Source organism: Neovison vison, chromosome 6 (assembly GCF_020171115.1).
Source record: "Neovison vison isolate M4711 chromosome 6, ASM_NN_V1, whole genome shotgun sequence".
NCBI classification, from domain to species: Eukaryota; Metazoa; Chordata; class Mammalia; order Carnivora; family Mustelidae; genus Neogale; species Neogale vison.
Genome location: NC_058096.1, coordinates 184,209,068 through 184,230,585, shown reverse-complemented (window position 1 = coordinate 184,230,585; position 21,518 = coordinate 184,209,068). Strand labels below are relative to the sequence as shown.

General features: G+C 37.1%; 1 protein-coding gene across 1 annotated transcript in view; it reads left to right on the top strand.

Moving 5' to 3' along the window:
* PPP4R2 (protein phosphatase 4 regulatory subunit 2) overlaps window positions 1-21,518 on the top strand; it is a 53,523-nt gene that overhangs the window by 15,343 nt on the left and 16,662 nt on the right. The window contains exon 3 of the mRNA XM_044253152.1: window positions 20,878-21,048. Coding sequence (XP_044109087.1) covers window positions 20,878-21,048 — 171 coding nt within the window. The remainder of the gene's footprint in view (window positions 1-20,877; window positions 21,049-21,518) is intronic.

The following is a 21,518-nucleotide window of genomic DNA, read 5'->3' as shown; positions in this document are numbered from 1 at the left end:
AATTTACGGCAGTGGTTCTCAGTCAGGAATGAAAATGACAGACCGTTTCACTTGGTACTAGTGTGGGGATGCTACTGAAAATGGGTAGTGTCCAGGGATGCTGTGCATTGCACAGGATAGCTCCCAACCACAGAATATTCCCCGACCCAAAATGTCAGTGGTGCCAAGATTGAAAGATTCTACTTAATAGGAAAAAGCATACATCAAGCTTTAAAATGTGTCTCATAGTTTGTTCTTTCACCTGTGAAATAAAAACTGATGGGTATGATCAAAATCTTTAACCATGTCTCTGGTTTTACCTTTTGGAATTTTGAGAAACTTAGTAAAGTTTAATTTTGAGAAATAAATATTACTTGTCAAAGATTCATAGTCTTAATTATAAGTGTTATTTTTGATTTTCAGTGAAGGTGAAAGTCGCAGATGTTTGCCTCTTACCTAATCAAATCTGTCTCTCCTTTACTCTTACTCTCAGAGCACTTCTGACACTACATGTGTGGGCTTTTAGGAAATTCTGTGACACCAGCTGGATGTCCTTCAGTTCAATTCACTTCTGACACTATCTACCTGGGGTTAATGTCAGATCTCATAAATTAAGGGCTTAATCTTAAAAGACTGTCTCTCTTCTACCCTAATGCTAGTCACACATCTGGGTTGTTACCTGTGGTTTGGATCAGCAGGCTGAAAAATCAGAGGTTTCCATGACTTTGTCCTTGGGTTCCATTAATTTGCTAGAGTGGCTCCCAGCACTCAAGAAAACTGTTTACTTAACTAGATTACTGGTTTATTACACTGGATATTGAAGGATACAAATGAAGAGCCAGATGAAGAGATAACATAAGGTGAAGCCTGGCAGGATCCTGAGCATAGAAGCTTTCGTCCCTGTGAAGTTTGGGGTGCACCACCCTCCCAGCATGTGAATGCGTTCTTGTTCTTGATTCTGGAAGCTCTCTGAATCTAGTTTATAGATTTCTGTGGAGGCTTCATCATGTAGGCATGATTGATTATTCACTCCAATTCTAGCCCCTCTCCTCTCTGGAGAATGGGGAAGGCAGTGCTGAAAGTTCCAAACTACTAATCCTCACTTGGTCTTTGTGATACCAGCTCCCATGCAGGAGCCTATCAATCGCCTCATGAGAGTTGCTTCATTAGAACAGAAGCTGATTCTATCACTCAGGAAATTCCAAAGATTTTAAGAGCACTCTGTCAGAACTGGGGCCCCAGACTCTATAATAGAGCAGAAGTTTGTCCTAGCACCCCTGTTTTACAAGGCTTTTAAGAGCTCTGTGTTAGGAATAATAATAAAATTATTATCCAAATGTATTCATTAGCTAGTTTCATGGGATGAGTCTTAATATACATTGGGAAGAGAGAAGCTTTAATTCTTCATTTTAGTGAAAAAGTACTAGCTTTGTGTGTTAATATTAGCTATTCTGCATATACCTAACATATAATTTCCCTTACTTCTGCTCTTTGATAGCTTGGCAGCTCTGTTTTCAGGGACAAAATCATAGGCCTTAATTTGGCTGATACATCAGTGGGACATTAGTGGTAGCAATGTTGACCACTTCTTCCACATCCAAAGATGCTAATTGCCCTAGCCTCTGGAGAAGTCCCCTGCATATTAACCCTTGAAAGGGAAGGATTAGATACAGTGAGTCTGGAAAGGGTGAAAGAAAGATAAATTAGTTATTCCTGTCATCTTTCAGATTTAACTGCACATTAAAGTGAGGACTCTCTTCATTATCCATGCATTTCATAAACAAGCTGACAGGATCATGGCAGAAGTTGGAAGTACAAAGTGGAGAGGCCTACCAAACCTGCATATTTTACTGCAATTACTAGTAACACTTCATTAAATACGGTACAAGTGGTAAACTGGGTGGAACACCAGGGTGAACAGATGTAGACCAGGACTGTTCTAACTAGGATGTATGGTCACTCTGCTTTGTTCCCTTTAAAGTCTCCCTTGTTAACATTATTAGTTAATATCATTCCTTCTTATACTTCTTTTCTTCCAGTGAGGCAAATATTGTCTTACTCATTAAAGTTCTTTCTTGATTTGGGCTCTTCTTAACTTTCCAATCTTTTGCCACCATTTGTAACTTGACCAAATTATTTGCATTTCACTGAATGTGCAGTGCTGTATTCTGCTAGTATTAAATTCTAATAGCATCTTCCTGTTGATTGCTTCTGTTCTTCTTCTTCATGGCATAACGTTCACTTGTCTTTTAAGATTGTTCAGATAGCTCTATTCAAATACATAGTAATCTGCTGAAAACTTTCTCAGATCCCCCTTTCTTAATAGAAACCACCATATTTCTGATATGCACTGATCACGTTTATTATTGCAGCTGTTTGCTTATTAATCTGTTTCTACTTGTGGTTTTCCAAGTGTTGCGGGGGCTGAAATTGCCTTGCTGAGAATGTGACAAAGTAGGAGCTGGATTAAATATGTAAGTGGAAGAAAAAGCAAAATCACACCTGTCTTCATCTGTTAAAGAAGTATTCTTTCTAACTTCAGAAAATAATAGAAACTACTGTAGCCAAATTCAGAGATTATGTACGTGAGAGAGAGAGAGAGAGAGGGAAGGATGGTGGGAGAGATAAAAGGAGCTTGATTTCTCTTCCCTTTCAGTTTCCGTATGTCTAGAATCTATTTAGACCAAGGTAACTGCCTTCCCAGATTTTCAGACAATATAGTAACTTTGCCTTCATAAATTTTCCATTTATTGTTTTCTGCTCTATGTTATGGGTGTTTTATTACAACCATTATTTCTCTACCAAGCTAGGCTCCTTAGGAGTCATAATTTGGTTTTTGATCTTTATATCCTTTTGTAGTGTATGTCACTGTTTCTTCAATAGTTAACTTGCTGTCTTAGCTTAGGTTACAGTAACAAAATACCAGAGATTGGATGGCTTCAACAACAAATGATTTTCTCACAGTTACGGAGGCTGGATGTCTGAAATCAGGGTGCCAGCATATTTGGGCTTTGGTGAGGACTCTTTCCTCATTTGCAGAAGGCCACCTTCTTGATCTGTCCTCACATGACAAGAGGAAAGGGGGTGGGGGTATGGGAGAGACGAAATAGAGAAAGAGCAAGCAACCTCTGTCTCTGGTGTCTCCTAGTAAGGACATTAATTCCATCATAAGGGCCTTACCCCATGGGCTCATCTATACCTAATTGCCTCCCAAAGATATCATCTCCAAATACCATAAGAATTTTGGGAGGGCACATTTGGTCCATCACATTTGCATCTGATTTGTGCAATTAGTACATCTTTATCTCTTTTTATATCTACTTATTAGATTCAGGTATGGATTCAGGTTTGCAGATACATTCTTGAAATTTTTAAATTTCGTTGAGTTTTGTTAATTAAATATTTTAGGTGTGCCTGTTTAAAGGAAAATGGGAAAGAAAAAGGGCTGGGATTTATTGAGCATTCTACATGATAATTCATATGATATTCTGTATGAGATATGCTGGTGTGAAATTTCCTGAATGTTCAAGTTCCTTTTGTTTTCTTCTCACCACTTAAGTTTTTGTGTAATTTTTGATAATGCTATGTTTGTTTATGTTCCTTCATTCCTTCCCATTTCCTGAGATGTTAATTTAAATCAGCAGACATTATTGAGCATATATGCTGTGCCACATACTGTCCTAATTGCTGGGAATGTACTGGCGAGCAAACAAACCACAGTTGCTTATCGTATTTATTATTTTAGCTTTATAGTATTATATTTCATACGATATTTTGCTTGCTGCTTTTATCAGCATTCATCTGTGTCAAATATATTATCTTCATTTTTAAAATTAGGGTGGAGGGAAACTTTTTAAGTTTAGTTCCTTTAGAGAGTAATTTTTTTCAGTTGACCCTTAAATTAGCATATGCTGTGAGCCTAAGACTAATCAGCTATAGAAGGGTTAAACCAATAATAATAATTTTTGTCATCGATTTCTGATTTTATATTTTGAGTAGGGAGAGGAGAGCTTTAGTTTCAAGAGATAGTAGCCTTTATAATGTATGAAGTGCTTTAGAACTTGGTTAGATTATATGAGAATAAAATTGAAATTGCTTTAAATTTCTCCTTTTCAGATTTTTTTTCTGCTTTGTGTGTGTGTGTGTGTATTCCAGTTATTTCTCAAAATTTTGACATAATCACAAATTTTATTAAAATTAAGGTTTGGGGTGCCTGGATGTTCATTTGGTTGCATGTCATCTCAGGTCATGATCTCAGGGGTCCTGAGGTGGAGCCCTGCATCAGGAGCTGTGCTTCCAGTTCAGTACTCAGCACAGAGTCTATTTAGGATTCTCCTCTTCTGCCTCTGCCCCTCCCCTTGTTTGCCTGCTCACATGAGCTCTCTCTCTCTCTCTCTGAAATAACTAAAATCTTTAAAAAAAAAAAAAAAAAAAGAAAAAAAGTTTAACCCCAGAGTTTGTTACCCCCCCATTTTTATTTATTTGTTTATTTGAAGTTTTTTTTTTGTTTTTTTTTTTTTAATTTGACAGAGACACAGCGAGAGAGGGAATACAAGCAAAGGGGAGTGGGAGAGGGAGAAGCAGGCTTCCAGCTGAGAGGGGAGCAGGGAGCCTGATGCATATCTCAATCCCAGGACCCTGGGATCATGACCTGGGCTAAAGGCAGACACTAATGATTGAGCCACCCAGGAGCCCCCCAAAAAGATACTTTTAAATTAAAATTAAGATAATTTTTCTTCATTGGCATATGTTTTTCTGTGTTTTAATGGCTCTGAAATTGAATGTCTGTCAAATATCAGTAGTGGTCTAGAATTCTTAAAATATTGTAAAGTTTCAAAATGGATCCTGATTTAGGGTCGCCTGGATGGCCCAGTCAGTTAAGCATCTGCCTTTGGCTCAGGTCATGACCTCCGGGCCCTGGGATCTAGCCCCCCGTTGGTGGGGGGGTCCTTGCTCAGCAGGGAGACTGCTTCTCCCTCTCTCTCTGCCCCTCCCCCTCCTTGTGTTCTTTCTCTCTTTCGAATAAATAAAATCTGGAAAACAAAACAAAACCAATGGTTCCTGATTTAGGCTTGATGCATATGGTGCTGTTAGAGCTTTGGTTTTAGGAAAAGCACATACAATTTAAGTATTGGGTGGCTAGTACAGTTTGGAAGTATTATTCATTTTTTAAAAAAAAGGCTTCTGACTATTCAGTGTAAGATTGACTTAATTATTGGCATATTTCAAGTCAAGTTTTTTTTTTAATATTTTATTTATTTATTTGACTGACAGACATCATAGATAGGCAGAGAGACAGGCATAGAGAGAAGGGGGAAGCAGGCTCCCTGCTGAGCAGAGAGCCCGACGTGGGGCTCGATCTCAGGACCCTGAGATCATGACCTGAGTGAAGGCAGAGGCTTAACCCACTGAGCCACCCAGGGACCCCTCAAGTCAAGTTTTAAGAACTATATATAACTATATTGCTTTTATATTTAGTTGGTAGTCTTTAAAAAGTTCATATTGTTATAAGGATTTATGGATAAAATCATATTGTTTTTAGTGATTCTTAGAGGTTTTGCTTTTTAAAAATTTATAGTTGAACAGTACAAAACTTTTAAGTTACAGAATCATGTTAATGGGATGTTTTCTAAATGTGCTAATTTTAAAAATTACTGAATTTCTTATGTTAAGAAATGTAGCTGGGTATTTAAAATGTATTTTTTATTATAAAAGTAGGATACCTATGTAAAACAATTCGAACAATGCAGCCTTTTTTTTTTTTTTAAAGATTTTATTTATTTATTTGACAGACAGAAATCACAAGTAGGCAGAGAGGCAGGCAGAGAGGTGGAGGGAGGCAGGCTCCCCGCTGAGCAGAGAGCCTGATGCAGGGCTCTATCCCAGGAGCCTGGGATCATGACCTGAGCTGAAGGCAGAGGCTTTAACCCACTGAGCCACCCATGCACCCTTTAGTTTATAATTTCTCTGCCTTAATTTTAAGCAATTACCTTTATAATACTATTTTTAATACTCCCATTAAAAATAAGTTCATAGATATGATTGGCTGAAATGTACAACCTTCTTCAGACACTAAATTCATAACTATATACATTTTTAAGTTTAGTTCTAATTTCTGATCCAGGAAAATCAAGGTTTTTGAACACATTGGATATTTATATTCACACTATAATCAAGGATAAGGTGCTAATAAGGAAGAAAGCAGTAATAAAGTTACTTAATAGTAGTGATCGTCATAAAGACAGTCAATGTATATAACAACATATAGGGTCTTTGACATTCTGAATTACATGTAGAGAACAAAACTAAAACCCAGAATCTCTAAATACTCTGGGTAGTCTGCTAGACTGAATGTTCAGATGGTTCATTTGGCAGTGTCCACTTAGACTTGAATTAATTTATTAGTGTCACAGCATTTTAAAAATTAAAATATTTAAGAGTGAATATAGAAAATAGAAGTGAACTTTTACACTGCAATTTAAAAATCCAGAAGAGGCTTTTTTTCTCAGCTCAGGTTTTTGCTTAAAGATCAAGCATTAAATACTTAATCCTCAAAGAATATATGGTTTTTTGAAAGCATCAAATTTTTCACTTATAAGCAAAACAAACTGATTTTGGTTCTCTTAAGCCCAAAAGAAATGAGAGAAGAGACAGATTTTTTGGAAGTATTCTGAGATAGAACTTAGAATCAGAGGTTGGGTTAAAACTGTCAAGCCAAGGATATGAGAATGGGATACCTCAGGCTGGACTGGAAGTTGTTGGATGTTTCCTTTCAGTTCCTGCTAAAGAGGTGATTTAGTTCAGTAACTTCCAGTCTGTTTTCTCTCCATATTTCACATTTCTGGGGTGAAACGTCCAATTGGCTGACCCCAGGATTAATCCAGTTTTTGCAGGGGAGGGGTTAAGTAATACGGACAGGGAAAGAGTTGATTCCTGGAGCATCATTTTTGTGTATTATATCCCTTCCTAAGAAATTGGGAGCCATGAGCTGGGGATCCAGCCTCATTGGTATAAGCTGTAGCAAGCATACATGCATGCATGTACAGTATTCTCAGTTCGTACAGGTAAAGTATTAAAGTTGTTACCTTAAAACTGTTAACGAGATTATAATTGTGACTTGCGAGAAAGAATTCTTCTTTATTGTGAGAAGTTCATTGATCTTAACATCTCTGAGTTGTGGATTTGAAGCATAGTTTTTGCTTACATTCCTTTCAAAGTGTTTCTAACAAGAGTTCCCACCCGAAAGAAAAAATTCTGTTGCATGATGCTTAGCTTCATGGAACCTCACAAGAGGGAAAAAAATCTAGAACCTAGTGATTATGGTCTGGGCAGAATATAATAGTTGCTTTAAGGGAGTAAGAAAGTGCTTCCGGAGTAAGAAGTTGATTTCTGAGGATTAAGGATAGCTTCCTGAGACAGGAGGCAGTTTAGCTCAATCCAACTGGAGGAGACAATGAGCAAAGCCAAGAGAAAACCTGTGGTTATGAAGGTGTATATGGGATAAATCAGAGTGTCTTGCTAATACATAGAATTATGCATTTACAAAGATTTTACAAGTTATTGGAGGATTTTTGTTTTTAGTAGAGAGATAAAGCAGAACTTTGTCTAGGTTAAACTGGTGTCTAATTTAGGTGAGGTAGGGAAATCAGGAGGCTATTGTGGGAGTTCAGGATAGAGGAAATGAGAACTTGAAATAGGGCAATGTTAGTGGAAATGGACATGAAGATTCTCACAGTGGGTTTACCATTCTGTGGACATTAGCAATCATTTTCATCTTGCCCAGGTTTCTTTGTAGGCTTTTCTAAATTGTTCCCTAAACTGCAGTTTACTTTTTCTGTTTAGTCTCTGATCTGTGCTGTTAGCAGTGGTCCTGCTACGATGTAAATATCATGTTATTCCCATGGTTAAAATTTTTATGCACCCTCCTCCTACCTAAGTTAAAATTTAAAATCTTTATCATGATGTTCTAAGGTGTATATTATTGTGTTTCTGCTTAATTTGCTATTCCCTAGTTTCCTCCTTTTGTTTTTTCTGCTTTCCTAAACTACTCAAAGTTCTGTGGAGGTACTCAAAGTTCTGTGGTGGATCATCCTCTCAGTGACTTTGCACATTCTGTTGCCCTCTCCCTGGAACAGGGACCTCTCCTTTGTGCTCATCTTTTTAAGATACATAGAAAAGTCTACATGTAGGCAAGTCTTAGCCCAGTAAGTAGAATACTTTGTTTGCTTCCATTGTTCTATGTATAGATTTTGTTAATGCTGTCTTTTTTGTTTAGATTGTGAATTCCCTGAAGGCAGGTTGGCTCTTAACATCTTTTCCTATTACAGAGTAGCTTAGAGATGCAGATTTGCCCACCTTTCCTCTCTCCCTTCCTGTAACTAGATGTCATGATTTTCTGACAGTATGGATTCTGAAGCCAAAATGCTTAGGTTTAAAATCCTGGCTCTGCCACTTACTAGTTGTGCAATAATGGGCAGGTTATTTAACCTCTTTGTTTCTTAGTTGCATACTGATGATAAGACCAGTGAAATAATGCTGCCTAACTCATAGGGTGGTTGTGAGGATTGAATTAATATGTCCAAAGTGCTAAGACCAGTGTCTGACATAAGTGGTTATGTGTTTGCTCCTTTTTCTGTTATGCATTGTAGTTTAAATACAAATTTGTACTCCTATGGCAAACACAGTTGCACATACAGTACCTCCTAAATCTGTAAAGTGGTATGTTCCTGATTTTTTTTTTCTACTGTAGGTGGGTTGTTAGTATTATTCCCACCAAAGCAGGCTTCAGAATAATCGCCAAATAATTATTGAGTACTTCCTGTCTGTCAGACATATTCTTGGTAGCTGTGATACAGTTCTATATATATAGGTGAACAAATCTGTGGGCAGGTAGTAAATAATAAATTATGTATTATGTTACTTCATTGTAAGGGCAATGGAAAAATATGAAGGGTAGGGGAAGTGAGTGTTAAGATTGGAAAAGAACTTGTAATTTTAAATAGGGTGGTTAAACTAAGCTTTATATAGTAGGAGAGCATTCCAGCCAGAGGAATCCTTCCACACAAAAGTACTTAAGTAAGAGTGTGTCCTACTTTTTCACAGACTAACCAGGAGGTCACTGTGGCTGGTGTAGACTGACCAGCGAGAAGAGGTCAGAGAGGTAAAGGGGTTTGGAGTTAGCTTTTGTAATACATTGTGGACCATTGTAAGGACATTGAGTTTTACTCTGAAGTTGGGAGCCATTGTGGAGTTCTGAGTAGAGAAGTGACATTATCAGACTTAAGTGTTAAGAGGATTGTTTTACGAATGGTGTTGTTGAAGATGAAGGTAATGATATTATTGAAGAATGATAGTGGTTCAGGTATCTGGAGGTGGTGAAGATTAGTCATAATCTTTATATATTTTGAAGGTACAACTGACAGGATTTCCTGTAGATAGGCTGTGGTGTATGAGAGAAAAGTAGTCAAGAATGACTCAAGGGTTTTGCCTAAGCAGCTAGAATATGGAATTTCATCATGCATGCTGTGGGAAAGGCTGTGGTAGGGGCAGTTTATGGGAAAGATCAGGAGTTCAGTTTTGGACACGCTGAATTTTATATTGATGTGGAACATGTGGTTGGTTGGATGATGAATGGGGAGAACAGGAGATATAATGGGCATATAGATGATACTTAAAATCTCCAGACTGGATAAGATCCCCAAGCGTGGGATTCCAAACTTGGAATAACTCTAGAGTTAGAAGTTTGGGAAACCTGTAAGGGAAAATGAGCAACAAAGTCCAGTAACTTAAAAGAATATAATTAAGGAAGAATGATCATCTGTGTGAAATACTCTTTATAGGCTAATTAAGGATGAAGTGTGAGAATTGACCTCTGGATTGAGCAGTATGGAGGTCATTGATGACTTTGTTAAGAGCAGATTAATTTTTAGTGGTGGGGCTGAACCCTTCTTTGGAGTGGGTTTGAGAGATAACGGGAGGGAGACAACCCTTTTAAGGAATTTTTTTGCCAAGGACAGCAAATAAATAATGCAGGGGATAGGAGGCTAAGTGGAAATTTTGGAGATAGAAATACTGACATATTTGCATAATGGAAATGGAAATGATCTGTTAGAGATTACAAAGTAGATATAGATGTAGTTGACAGGAGAAAGGGAGAATTACCCAAGTGATACTCCTGAGTAGGTGCACAAAAGGAGAGAATCTGATATGTTAATAGATGAGAGAATGAATAGTACATTTGTGATTACAATTGGGAATTCAGTGTGTATATACGCGATCCTGCTAGTAGGTGGATAAATGTGGTGGAACTCTGGACATTGTTCACTGCTTTAGTTTTAGAAGTGAAGCAGAAAGCAAAGTCATTGAGTGTGATGTGTTGAGGAAGAACTCATTGGGGGTTTGAGGAGGATGATATAAAATAGTTATCTACAAGAGCCTGAGAGTGAATAAACTGGGGGGAAATTTATTACCTGTCAGCATTAATAGTGTACTTGAGTCCACCTAGCATGGTGGTGCAGTTTTCTCTAACTTTCGTGTTCCTTCTGGAATTAAGATTTGGGTACAGATTTGGTGGGGATAACATTTAACTGGTGTAGTTGATTTTGTGAGCACAGTGAAGGCAAAGAGGGTTTAGAGAGTCAACTGTATGCACAGTTTAATTTAAACAGGATAATGAAGAGAGTAGGTGTCAGAGGGGTTGAGGGATAGTTAAAAGGTAGAAGGATCAATACATTGGAGATCCTGGTGGAGTCAGTTTTTGGAGAAAGTGCAATAGTAGATTTTCTAGTTCATCAGGAACTGCAAAACATATAAATAAGGTATGACAAAGCGAGGCGATACACAGGTGCTTTTTGCTATTCTCTCTTCTTACCTGTTAGCTGCAATACTTCATCTATTTATTTATTTATTTATTTATGAAGGAAATAGTTTTGTTAAATGGTGGAGAGAGGAATATTGGATAAGAGATTTTCTCCTCTAATGAAGGGAATAGTTAAAGAAGTATTCTTAGGCCAGAGAGATTGCCTGAAATCCTTAGTCTGTTGTGTAGCAGTACATAAGATAAGCCCAACCATTTTATTGTGGTCTAACAGAAGTCTTGCTTACTGTTTTAATTCTTTTCTTGGTAATGCCACCTGGAAAGCTGTCTGCATAGTTCTGTAATATTCTCAGGTGTTCTCCCTGTCCTGAGTTTCTTGAGGAAAAACAACCATTGAGTGCTTATTAAGTGTGAGTTACTTTGCTGACATGCACTCTCCTTACACTAATGTTAATCCTCACAGTTCTGTGAAGTAGGTACAATTATTTCCATTTTATAGATGAGGAAACAAAGGAATTACTTTAGATAACTGTCAGATGAAAAATGAAAAAGTGGCTAAGCTGAAACTGGAGCTTGGCCAAGCTTCCGGTTTATTTTCTTGGCTTCATCACATATAGATGGACATTCTGAGGAAGGATTATCCATTTCGTTGTTCATGTATTTGTTTTCCACGTGTTTAGACAGATCTTGGGCCAGAGTATAAATTGTCCTTGTAGTATATGTTGTGCTTTTAATGATATGTTTTTCTTCCTTTTGAGAGTATAGATGCAGAAAAATGCTTCCTAAGTAATTATGTCTTTAATTAGTAATTTTAGAGTAGCACATAACTCTGGGGCATACTTCAAAACATGAACAAAAATAATCTGTATATGACATAGCAGAAAGTAGACACATACTAGTCTACTGAAAGCCATTATTGCAAATACTGTTAGACTCTTCGAGCCTCATCTTCAAACTCAAGATTCTCCATGATGAACCCTGTGTACTAAAGTATACAGTAATCTCCCTCCATCCTTGAATGTGTAAACTCATTTTTTAAAAAAAAATTTTTTAAAAATTTTATTTATTTGACAGAGAGATCACAAGTAGGCAGAGAGGCAGGCAGAGAGAGAGGGGGGAGGAAGCAGGGTTCCCTGCAGAGCAGAGAGCCCCACGCGGGGCTCTATCCCAGGACCCTGGGATCATGACCTGAGCCCAAGGCAGAGACTTTAACCCACTGAGCCACCCAGGTGCCCCTAAACTCATTTTTATATTTCAGTAACAGAAACTGTAAAGCCTTCATCATTTATATACATTTCAGTCTCCTTAAAAAGAAAACCCAGGGTGCCTGGGTACCTCAGTCGATTAAATATCAGACTCTTCATCTCAGCTCAGGTCTGGATTTCAGGGTCCTGAGTTCAAGTGTCACGTTGGACTCCCAAAAGCTGGGGCATGAAGCCGACGTAAAAAAGAAAAGAGGAAAAAAAAAAAACCCCAACAATTAACTGATTGCTTTGCTTTGCACCACATGAGTTTGTGGGTCAGTGTGGAAAGATTTTTGTTGTTGTTTCTTACCTCTTCCTTTCTCGGTACACAAGATGAGACCTGAGGGGGGAAAAAATGTAAGGTCACATCTCCACAGCACATTTTCCTGCACAGTTGAAAATGATTTTGTGAGACAGGCTTTAATGTTAGTGAGTGTTTTATTTATTTTTTAAACAAATCATCTACATTTTAGAATTTCTTTCTGCCATTAAAAATATACATGCATATTACTTTATCCTTCAAATTTTGTGAGACTTTGATCTGGCAGTTCTCATTTTCCCGACTTTACTGATTTTTAGGAACCGACATAATCCTCGACAAGAGGAATTGTGTATTGCATTGGTACTTGATGTGTGTGTGGGACAGCGGTCCCCCCCCCCAGGGTTCATTTGGCATTTTCTGGAGATATTTTTGGTTGTCACCATTCTCGGTGGGAGTGCTGCTGGCATCTAGTTGTAGAGGCCAGGGACTATACTAAACACCCTGCAGTGTACGGGACATTCCACCATAACAGAACTGTGTAGCCAAAAATGTCAGTAATGGTTGGGAAATTGTCTCTTTTAAGCTCCTACTTTTAGGTCCTGTACTTTTCCACTTGATTTTTCTGCATTCTGCTCATCCTTCTACAAGTCCAACTTACAATCCTCCTTTGCCCTGATGCCTTTCCTAGATAGCTCTAAGCCTACATTTCGTATTTCCTGTCTCTAGGTTCCGTTTACCATCACTAAATCTCTACAACTAATAGTTTATGATGTTTTATTTGTTTATTGTCTTTGTATCATGTTTTCTAACCTAATTTTACTAGTGGAGGATCAGTGATGTATATCTTCTGATATATCTTCTGAGTTTTCTAACTGCTGTTGCCCCTGATGTGTTGTGTGAGTTGGTAGAATGCAAAAAGGGCCCAGGGCCTACCTAGGCTCTGACAAACTTTACAGTGAAGGAATGGACCATTGCCTTTTGATGGAAATTTGGAATTGGTATCCTATGGATTGTGGGGGAAGGTAATAGCAGTAGTGGTGAAAGCAGTAAGAAGAGCTGCTCCTGCTCCCTTCCAGTAGGGGACAGAATAGATCCACCTCAGCCATTAAGCTGGTGCTATAAAAAAACTCCGGTATCCTCCGAGTTTTGAATTGATTGTCTCTCTCAAACCTGAGCCTTGCTGTTAGAGATTTATCTTTGAGTCAGCTGCTCATGGGGGACAGAAGGGTCCATGTTGGTAATATTAATAAATTTTAGAAAGATTTTCAATAAGGGGCCAAGGGATAGCTAAATTAGGCTAACCAGACACACTGTTTCTTCAACTTTCTGCTTTAATTGGTAGGGAGAGATGGGTCAGTAGAGAAAAGTAACTTGACTCTTTAAAACATGTTAGAACCCTTACCATGAATATATAAATTGCCAAAGAAGAAACCCAGGTTCATGCTGAGGTATTATCTGAATGTTTGTGTTACCTCTTGAAGCTTTTCTTTTCCATTGAATTGGATCTTTGATGGGTACAACTGTCAGATATTTTAGTACTCTTAATTTGAAAATTCATTTTCAGTATTTAATTAGAACTTCATTGCTTTGAAGCAGGTAAATACCATGCCATCTTCAGATATGACTTTCTGAGCAAGAAAATGTGTTAATATTTCAAGGGTAATTTCAAAATCGGAACAAATAGACAAAAATTTTAGTGTCACTTCAACATTTATGTAAAAACAATTGCTCTTTTTTAAGCAGTCAGTGCAAAATGGCAATTCAAAAGTTATGTTCATACTTGTATTGCATAGTAGTTTACTTTTTCTTTTAAGGAGTGTGGAGATGGGGCAGTGCTTCTTAATTGGGGACAATTTTTGTCTTCTGTGTAACATTTGGCAATGTTTGTAGATGTTTATGGTTGTCTCAACTTTTGAGAGGGTGGAGATTGGGTGCTTCTGACTTCAAGCAGGTGGAGAGAGGCCAGGGATGCTGCTCAGCATCCTATACTACACAGGACCTTCCCCTATGACAAAGAACTGCCAGGCTTACATGTCAGTGGTGCCAAAGTTGAGGAACTCCAAGATGAGAGGATTGGAAAGGACCTATTCCAGACACAAAAGAAATGTCTTGTGGCCAGTGAACATAGGTTAAAATACTCAATTTTACTAGCAGTAAATGAAATGGAAAATAAAGTGATTTTCTACTATTGTGCAGGAGTTTTGAAAGAATTTAATACTTGAATGAAATAGGTGTTTCTATCCTGATGACGCTTGAAAGTGGTACAGCATTTCTGAGAGGCTGTTGAAAGTACGTTTATCAGAAGTTGATACTTGTATTTTAGACTCAGTAATTCCACTTAAGGAATCTATCCTAAAGTAATAAACAGATGCCTACAAAGTTTATTATTAGGATATTAACCACAATTACTTTTAATTGTAACCAGCTGGAAGAAAACCTCTTTTTAAAATTGTGTTTATTCTTAATCTCAGAAAACTGAGGCTTGCTGGGAGGAGAGGGTGAGGGAGAGGGTGGTTGGGTTATGGACATTGGGGAAGGTATTTGCTATGGTGAGTGCTGTGAAGTGTAAACCTGGCGACTCACAGACCTGTACCCCTGGGGCTAATAATACATTATATGTTAATTTAAAAATTTAAAAATTAAAAAAAGATTTTGCAGAAAAGTATGTATAAAGTTATCCCTACTGCACCTTAATTTTTATTAAATCAATTTTATTAAAAATGGTTATCAAATAATGTTGCAGCTGTATGTGATACAAATTAAAAATCCTACCAGAGACTACAGATCGTGTGACAATATCCATAGTAAATAAAGAGGGGGGAAAAAGGGTTATCAAAATAGAATGCCATATTTTAATAAGTAAGTAGAATAGAATAGTGAAAAATACACTAAAATGTATTTTAATAATTACTGGACAGTTAATGGGCAGTGTTCATTTTGTTTCTGTTTTCTAATTTTTTATGACTGTGCTATTAAAATATAGTCGGAAAAAATACTTTTTACGCTTTGGTAAAATTTTGTAGTAGTCCTACCATTTCTTAGGGTATTTCCTGAGTAATCGGTCCTTTCCCATATACCATGTTTCCTTGTGTTGGGTTTATTTCTGGGCTCTCTGTTCTCTGATATATTTTATTTACTCATTTAAATGATAAACTATGGTATGGTGTAATCATGATGAAAAAGGAATATTCCCTTGATTGGGGCCCTATTTACAGAAATTTTCTGAGCTAGTAATTGGTATTTTAAAGTTTTTAAAAATGCTGTCATGATGTTGTGTAAGCAGTTCACAGTGTTATTTTTTCCACATGTTTTTGCTCATGTAATTCAATATTCAAATTAAATTTACTTGGTTTTGCTCTCTCCTGTCATGTAAAAATTCTGACTTTTTGTTTTAAGATTTTATTTGAGAGAGATCACAAGCAGGGGAAGGGGCAGAGGGAGAAGCAAATTCCCTGCTAAGCAGGGATACTGATGAGGACTTCATCCCAGGACCCTGGGATCATGACGTGAGCTGGAGGCAGACACCAACTGGCTGAACCACCCAGGCCCCCCAAATTCTGACACTTAAAATCTCCTGATTTGAATAGCTACCTTTTGAAAAGGTTATGAACTTGTCACCCAGCCCTCTTAAATTTGTTTTTATTCATTCATTCTTCATGTATTCCCCTTTGATATTTGCAAATGGTGTAGTATTTGCTATTCCTGGAGGTAGTAGGGCTCTCCTATGTTCTCTTGTGTTAGCTTCCCACACAGATTTTGTGTAGAAACCACACAAAATGAGGATGAGTAGAAGTAATCTTAATAGAATTTGGGACTGTAAGAGGCAGTAAGTTAAGATGGTGGTTACTGGCCCCTGAAGTGTTCTTAGAACCAGCTGAGAATATAGGAGATTTTCTGCCCTTGAGCGGGTATAATAGACTTGTGAATTCCTGTGGGGATAATAAGGTCATTGTGTGATATTTCATAGGGTATCTTTATTAGTGTTGTGTCTCTCTAAAGGAGAAGCTGCATGAAAGTAAAGATGGAGGGACGCCTGGGTGGCTCAGTTGGTTAAGCAGCTGCCTTCGGCTCAGGTCATGATCCCAGCGTCCTGGGATCGAGTCCCACATCGGGCTCCTTGCTCAGCAGGGAGCGTGCTTCTCCCTCTGCCTCTGCCAGCCATTCTGTCTGCCTGTGCTTGCTCTCTCCCCCCCCCCTCTCTGATAAATAAATAAAATCTTAAAAAAAAAAAAAAAGTAAAGATGGAAAGAAGAAAGTGGAGGGAGGTGAGGTTACTTTAAAAAAAATTAATGAGTGGGGTGCCTGGGAGGCTCAGTCATTAAGCATCTGCCTTTGGCTCAGGTTCTGGGGTCTGGGGTCCTGGGATTGAGCCCCACATTGAGCTTCCTGCTCAGTGGGAAGCCTGCTTCTCCCTATTACACTGTCCCTGCTTGTGTTCCCTTTTTCACTCTCTCTCTCTGTCAAATAAATAATAAAATCTTGAAAAAATTAAGGAGTAATTTCAGTAAATTCTTGAGTTAATTTTAGCAGAGCAGATTAATGTGGAGGAATTGATTTGATTTTAAAGTTGAAAATGTATGTCTTTTTGTTTTTTTAAAGATTTTATTTATTTATTTGACAGAGATCACAAGTAGGCACAGAGGCAGGCAGAGAGAGAGAAGGAAGCAGGTTCCCTGCCTAGCAGAGAGCCCGATGCAGGGCTCGATCCTAGGACCCTGGGATCATGACCTGAGCTGAAGGCAGAGGCTTTAACCCATTGAGCCACCCAGGCACCCCAAAAATGTGTGTTTTATGAACATCTTCTTAGAATAATTTTATTTTCATTTGAAAAATAAGGGTTTTTTGTTTAGTTTCTACTCAACCAATGAGTACATTCCTAAGAAAATATTTTTTCTTTGCCAGATCCTTAGTTTATTTGCTCATGGCCTATTGTTGTGTTCAAATTCTATAATATTCATGAAAACATTTCTGTTTTTGTTTTTGTCACAGTTGTAGTGTAACAAAAAGCTACGTTTTTGACATTTTTGTAGAAGTGTTTTTTCGTCTCTATATGGTATAGTGACTTCTGAATTGCATCTCTTGTATCTAATTCAGAATAACTGCTTTTGATACCTTTGAAACTTAAAATACAATATGTATAAAATTCATTTAGTTTATGGGACTTAATTCCTGTCTGACAAGGCGCCTGGGTGACTCAGTGGGTTAAGCCACTGCCTTCGGCTCAGGTCATGATCTCAGGGTCCTGGGATCGAGTTCCTCATCGGGCTCTCTGCTCTGCGGGGAGCCTGCTTCTTCCTCTCTCTCTGCCTGCCTCTGCCTACTTGTGATCTCTGTCTGTCAAATAAATAAATAAAATCTTAAAAAAAAAAAAGTTAATATCATAGTCTTTGAAGCTCCCATAGTTTGCTTACCCTGGGCTCTATCTTTTCTTATCTCAAAACCTTATCTTATCTCAAAACCTTCCCAGAATAGAGCAGGGAATGGAAGAAGATGTGATCATGCAAATAGCATGATCCTCTCCAAAATTTTTTAATATTAATAAAATTTGTATACCATATAAGTTAATCATTTAATAGAATGGAATTGTCAAGTCACATGTTAACTCTGTGTTTAACTGAGATACTGCCAGACTATTTTCCCACAGTGACTATACCATTTTGCACTCCCACCGACAATGTATAAAATTTCCAATTTCATCCTGCATCCTCCCCAACACTTGTTATTGTCCCAACTTTTTGATTATAGCCACCTTTAGTAGATGTGAAATGGTATCTTATAAAATGTGCTTTGATTTGTGTTTCCCTAGTGGATAATAATGTTAATCATCTTTTAATGTATTCATTGGCCATTTATTTTCTTTGGAGAAATGCCTATTTGAATCTTTTGTCTAATTTTCAACACTTTTCTTTTGGGGTAAAATGTACATAACAAATCTTGGCATTTTAAGTGTGTAACTTGGGGACATTAAATACTTCTACAGTCTTGTGCCACATTCATCACTATCCATATCCAGGCCTTTTTTTGATCTTCCCAAACTGAAACTCTGTACTCATTCAACAGTAATGTAATGCCTTACCTTTTCCCCAGCCCCTGGGCTAATGCCTTTCTACTCCTTGCCTCTGATTCTATTTTAGATACCTCATGTAAGTGAAATCATAAAATTTGTTCTTTTGTGTCTGGCTTATTTCACTTAGCATGTTGTATTCAAGATTTTTCAAAGTTGTAGCATGTGCCAGAATTTCCATTTTAAGCCCTAATAATATTCCACTGCATGTATTTACACCACATTATTTATGCATTCGTGTGTTGATTGATGGTATTTTGCACCTTTTGGCTATTGTGAATAATACTGCTTTGTGAATTGGTGTACATGTTCTGATTGAGTCCCTTGCTTTCACATGTTTGGGGTATTTACTTGGAAAGGGAATGGCTGGATCACCTGGTAATTCTTTGTTTTTGTTTTTGTTGTTTTGTTTTTATTTTTGAGAAACCACCACACTTCTCTACAGTTGCTGCATCATTTTGTATGCCCTCCAGCTAGTATGAGGTTCCAATTTCTTTACAGCTTTGGCGGCCAATACTTGCTGTTTCCTGTGTTTTTGTTTTTGTTGTTGTTGTTTGCATAGCAGGCGACCTAATGGATGTGAAGTTCTGTCACGTTTTGGTTTTGATGTACATTATCCCAGTGATTAAGGAGGTTGGGCATCTTTCCATGTTATTGGTTTTTTGTATATCTTTGGAGAAATGTCTGTTCAACTACTTTGCCTATTTTTTCACTGGGTTGTGTTCCATGCCCTCCTGCCCTCTCCCACTTGCTTATTTGTAGGAGTTCTTTTTATCTCCTGGTTATTAACACCTTATCAGATAGATGATTTGCAAGTATTTCTTCTGTTCTGTGGGTTTGCCTTTTCACTTGTTGATAGTGACCTTTGAGACAGAAAATATTTTGATTTTGACATAGTTCAAGCTTTTTGTTGTTGTTGTCACATAGTACTGTTTAAGTCGACAGTGACTGATTCTGAACTGTCTTGGGAATGTATCAGGAGCCTTCTAGGCTTATACTGAAAAACATTTTCTAGTTTCACTTTCTGTTTTGAAGTCAAATTTTTCGTTGGCCACAAGTATTTTAGTTACTAGTTATATCTCTTGAAGTCATTCATTTCTGAAAAAATATCTACCAAATTTTCTTGTTCTAAAAAAGCCTTGTTTGACAGTCCTTTCAAGTAAAAACTGCCTTCTAAGATAGCAGCTAGTTCAGCTGGCAACAGTATTCAACTATTGTTCCTTGAAATGTATATAATATTTTGATACATTTTTCATGTATTATTTGTCCCATTTTGTTACAGAGAATATTAAGAAAATGCATATTCAGAGGTTGAGTATTAATAAAATTAGTATTTATTGTTTTATTAAACTTTAAATGAAATGGTTTTTTGTCTTTACTGTGAATTTTTGGTGGGTGAAGAAGGTGATGACTGACTAGTAGATAGGAGTTTGGAACTGTTGCTTGATTTCTGCTAAGTGTCTTCATTTTCCCTGTTGCTGTTCTTGCACCATCAAGACAAATATTAACATAGTAAAAATATCAACTCTTACTCTTATGAGAAATGGCTTTGGCCTCTTAACAATACACTTCTGAGAACTGCTCCCCTAGTTTGTAGGATTATGGATGGGGGAAGGGAGTACAGATTAACACTTCCCTTATTTTGCTTAAGTAGTCACCTGTTTAAGATGTATCTGCTGCCATTAATGGTTTGTACTTTCAACTTTGGGAAATGGTTGACATTCTTGACTCTTGGATCTCCTGGAATTTAGGGTATTCAGGCAGGTATCATCACAAAATGTTTTTATATTAGTGGTAAAATTTAAGACGACAGGGAGAAAAGGTGTTCTTATTAACCTAGTAAGTGAATAGATATTAAAAGCACATAAATTATATATTTTTACTTTGCAGATACATGTTACATAGAACCTATGATATGTACCCTTTAAGAGACAGAAGATTCTGAAAATACTAGCTAAAAGAAAAGAGAAATTTGAAGTTCATTGTGCTGTTTAACATAGATATAAGACAAGACACCTTTATTTGTCTATGTAAGCATTATAGCTTGAATACTAAGAGCTTCGGGTCTGGAGTCATTCTGACTTGCCTGTTTAAAATGTGAATTTGAGCCAATTTCTAATAGCCTATTTACGATGGTATGGTAACACCTCCCTGGCTGACTTGTTAGGAGCAGTAGAGTCAAAATAATGTTTTAAAGTTGCTAATAATGAGACGTAGTACATAATGGGCTTTTAGCTGGAGGTTGTTCATTTTAAAGATTTTTAACAAGAGATTGGGGTTTCATTTGGATCAGGAGTGGGGAGAATTGGTGTAACTAGTTTGGAGTTTGTGAGTCAGATTCATAGGCCTGGTACTTGCCACTTAACAAAGATATTCTCACTGCCCCTTACTCAGATCTTAATGTTATTAGCATCAGTGTTATCCTATATTCTGTTTTGTGCTTTGTGTTCAAGAATTGTAAAGCTACATGTTACTGTGTTTTGTTTTGTTTTGTTTGATTTTTTGCTTATAGGATACAGTGGTCCCAATTTAAAGGCTATTTTATTTTCAAACTGGAGAAAGTGATGGATGATTTCAGAACTTCAGCTCCTGAACCAAGAGGTCCTCCCAACCCAAATGTCGAATATATTCCCTTTGATGAAATGAAGGAAAGAATACTGAAAATTGTCACTGGATTTAATGGGTATGCACTTAATATTATTTTAAAGGTTTAGTTTTTAGCAAAACATTATGGATTTTTATTTGTTTTGATCATTGATTATCCATTAAGTAAGTTCTGTGTCTCAGGTGACATTTAGTAGTTAGTGATTTTTAGCTTACAAGTATTAAATAATTAGAGTGTATCTATTTATTTATTTAACTTGAACCACGTTTATGGGTGTATAAGTGGCATTTGGACTTTAAAATGGGTTTGACAGTGGAGGCATTCAGGAAATGTTAGTTTTTTCTTTCCATTTTATACATGGTATAAATCTTTATACTTTGCCTAGAACCTGCATATCATTGAGATGAGTATTATTTTTTTAAATGAAAAATGACAATTTATGAACGTATAAATTACTTAGGACTTTCTATTTAAAATTTTTTTTGGAGTTCCTCTTTTACTCCCAAGTAAACAAGTAATCATTTTTAGCCCTTTGTAAACATTGCATT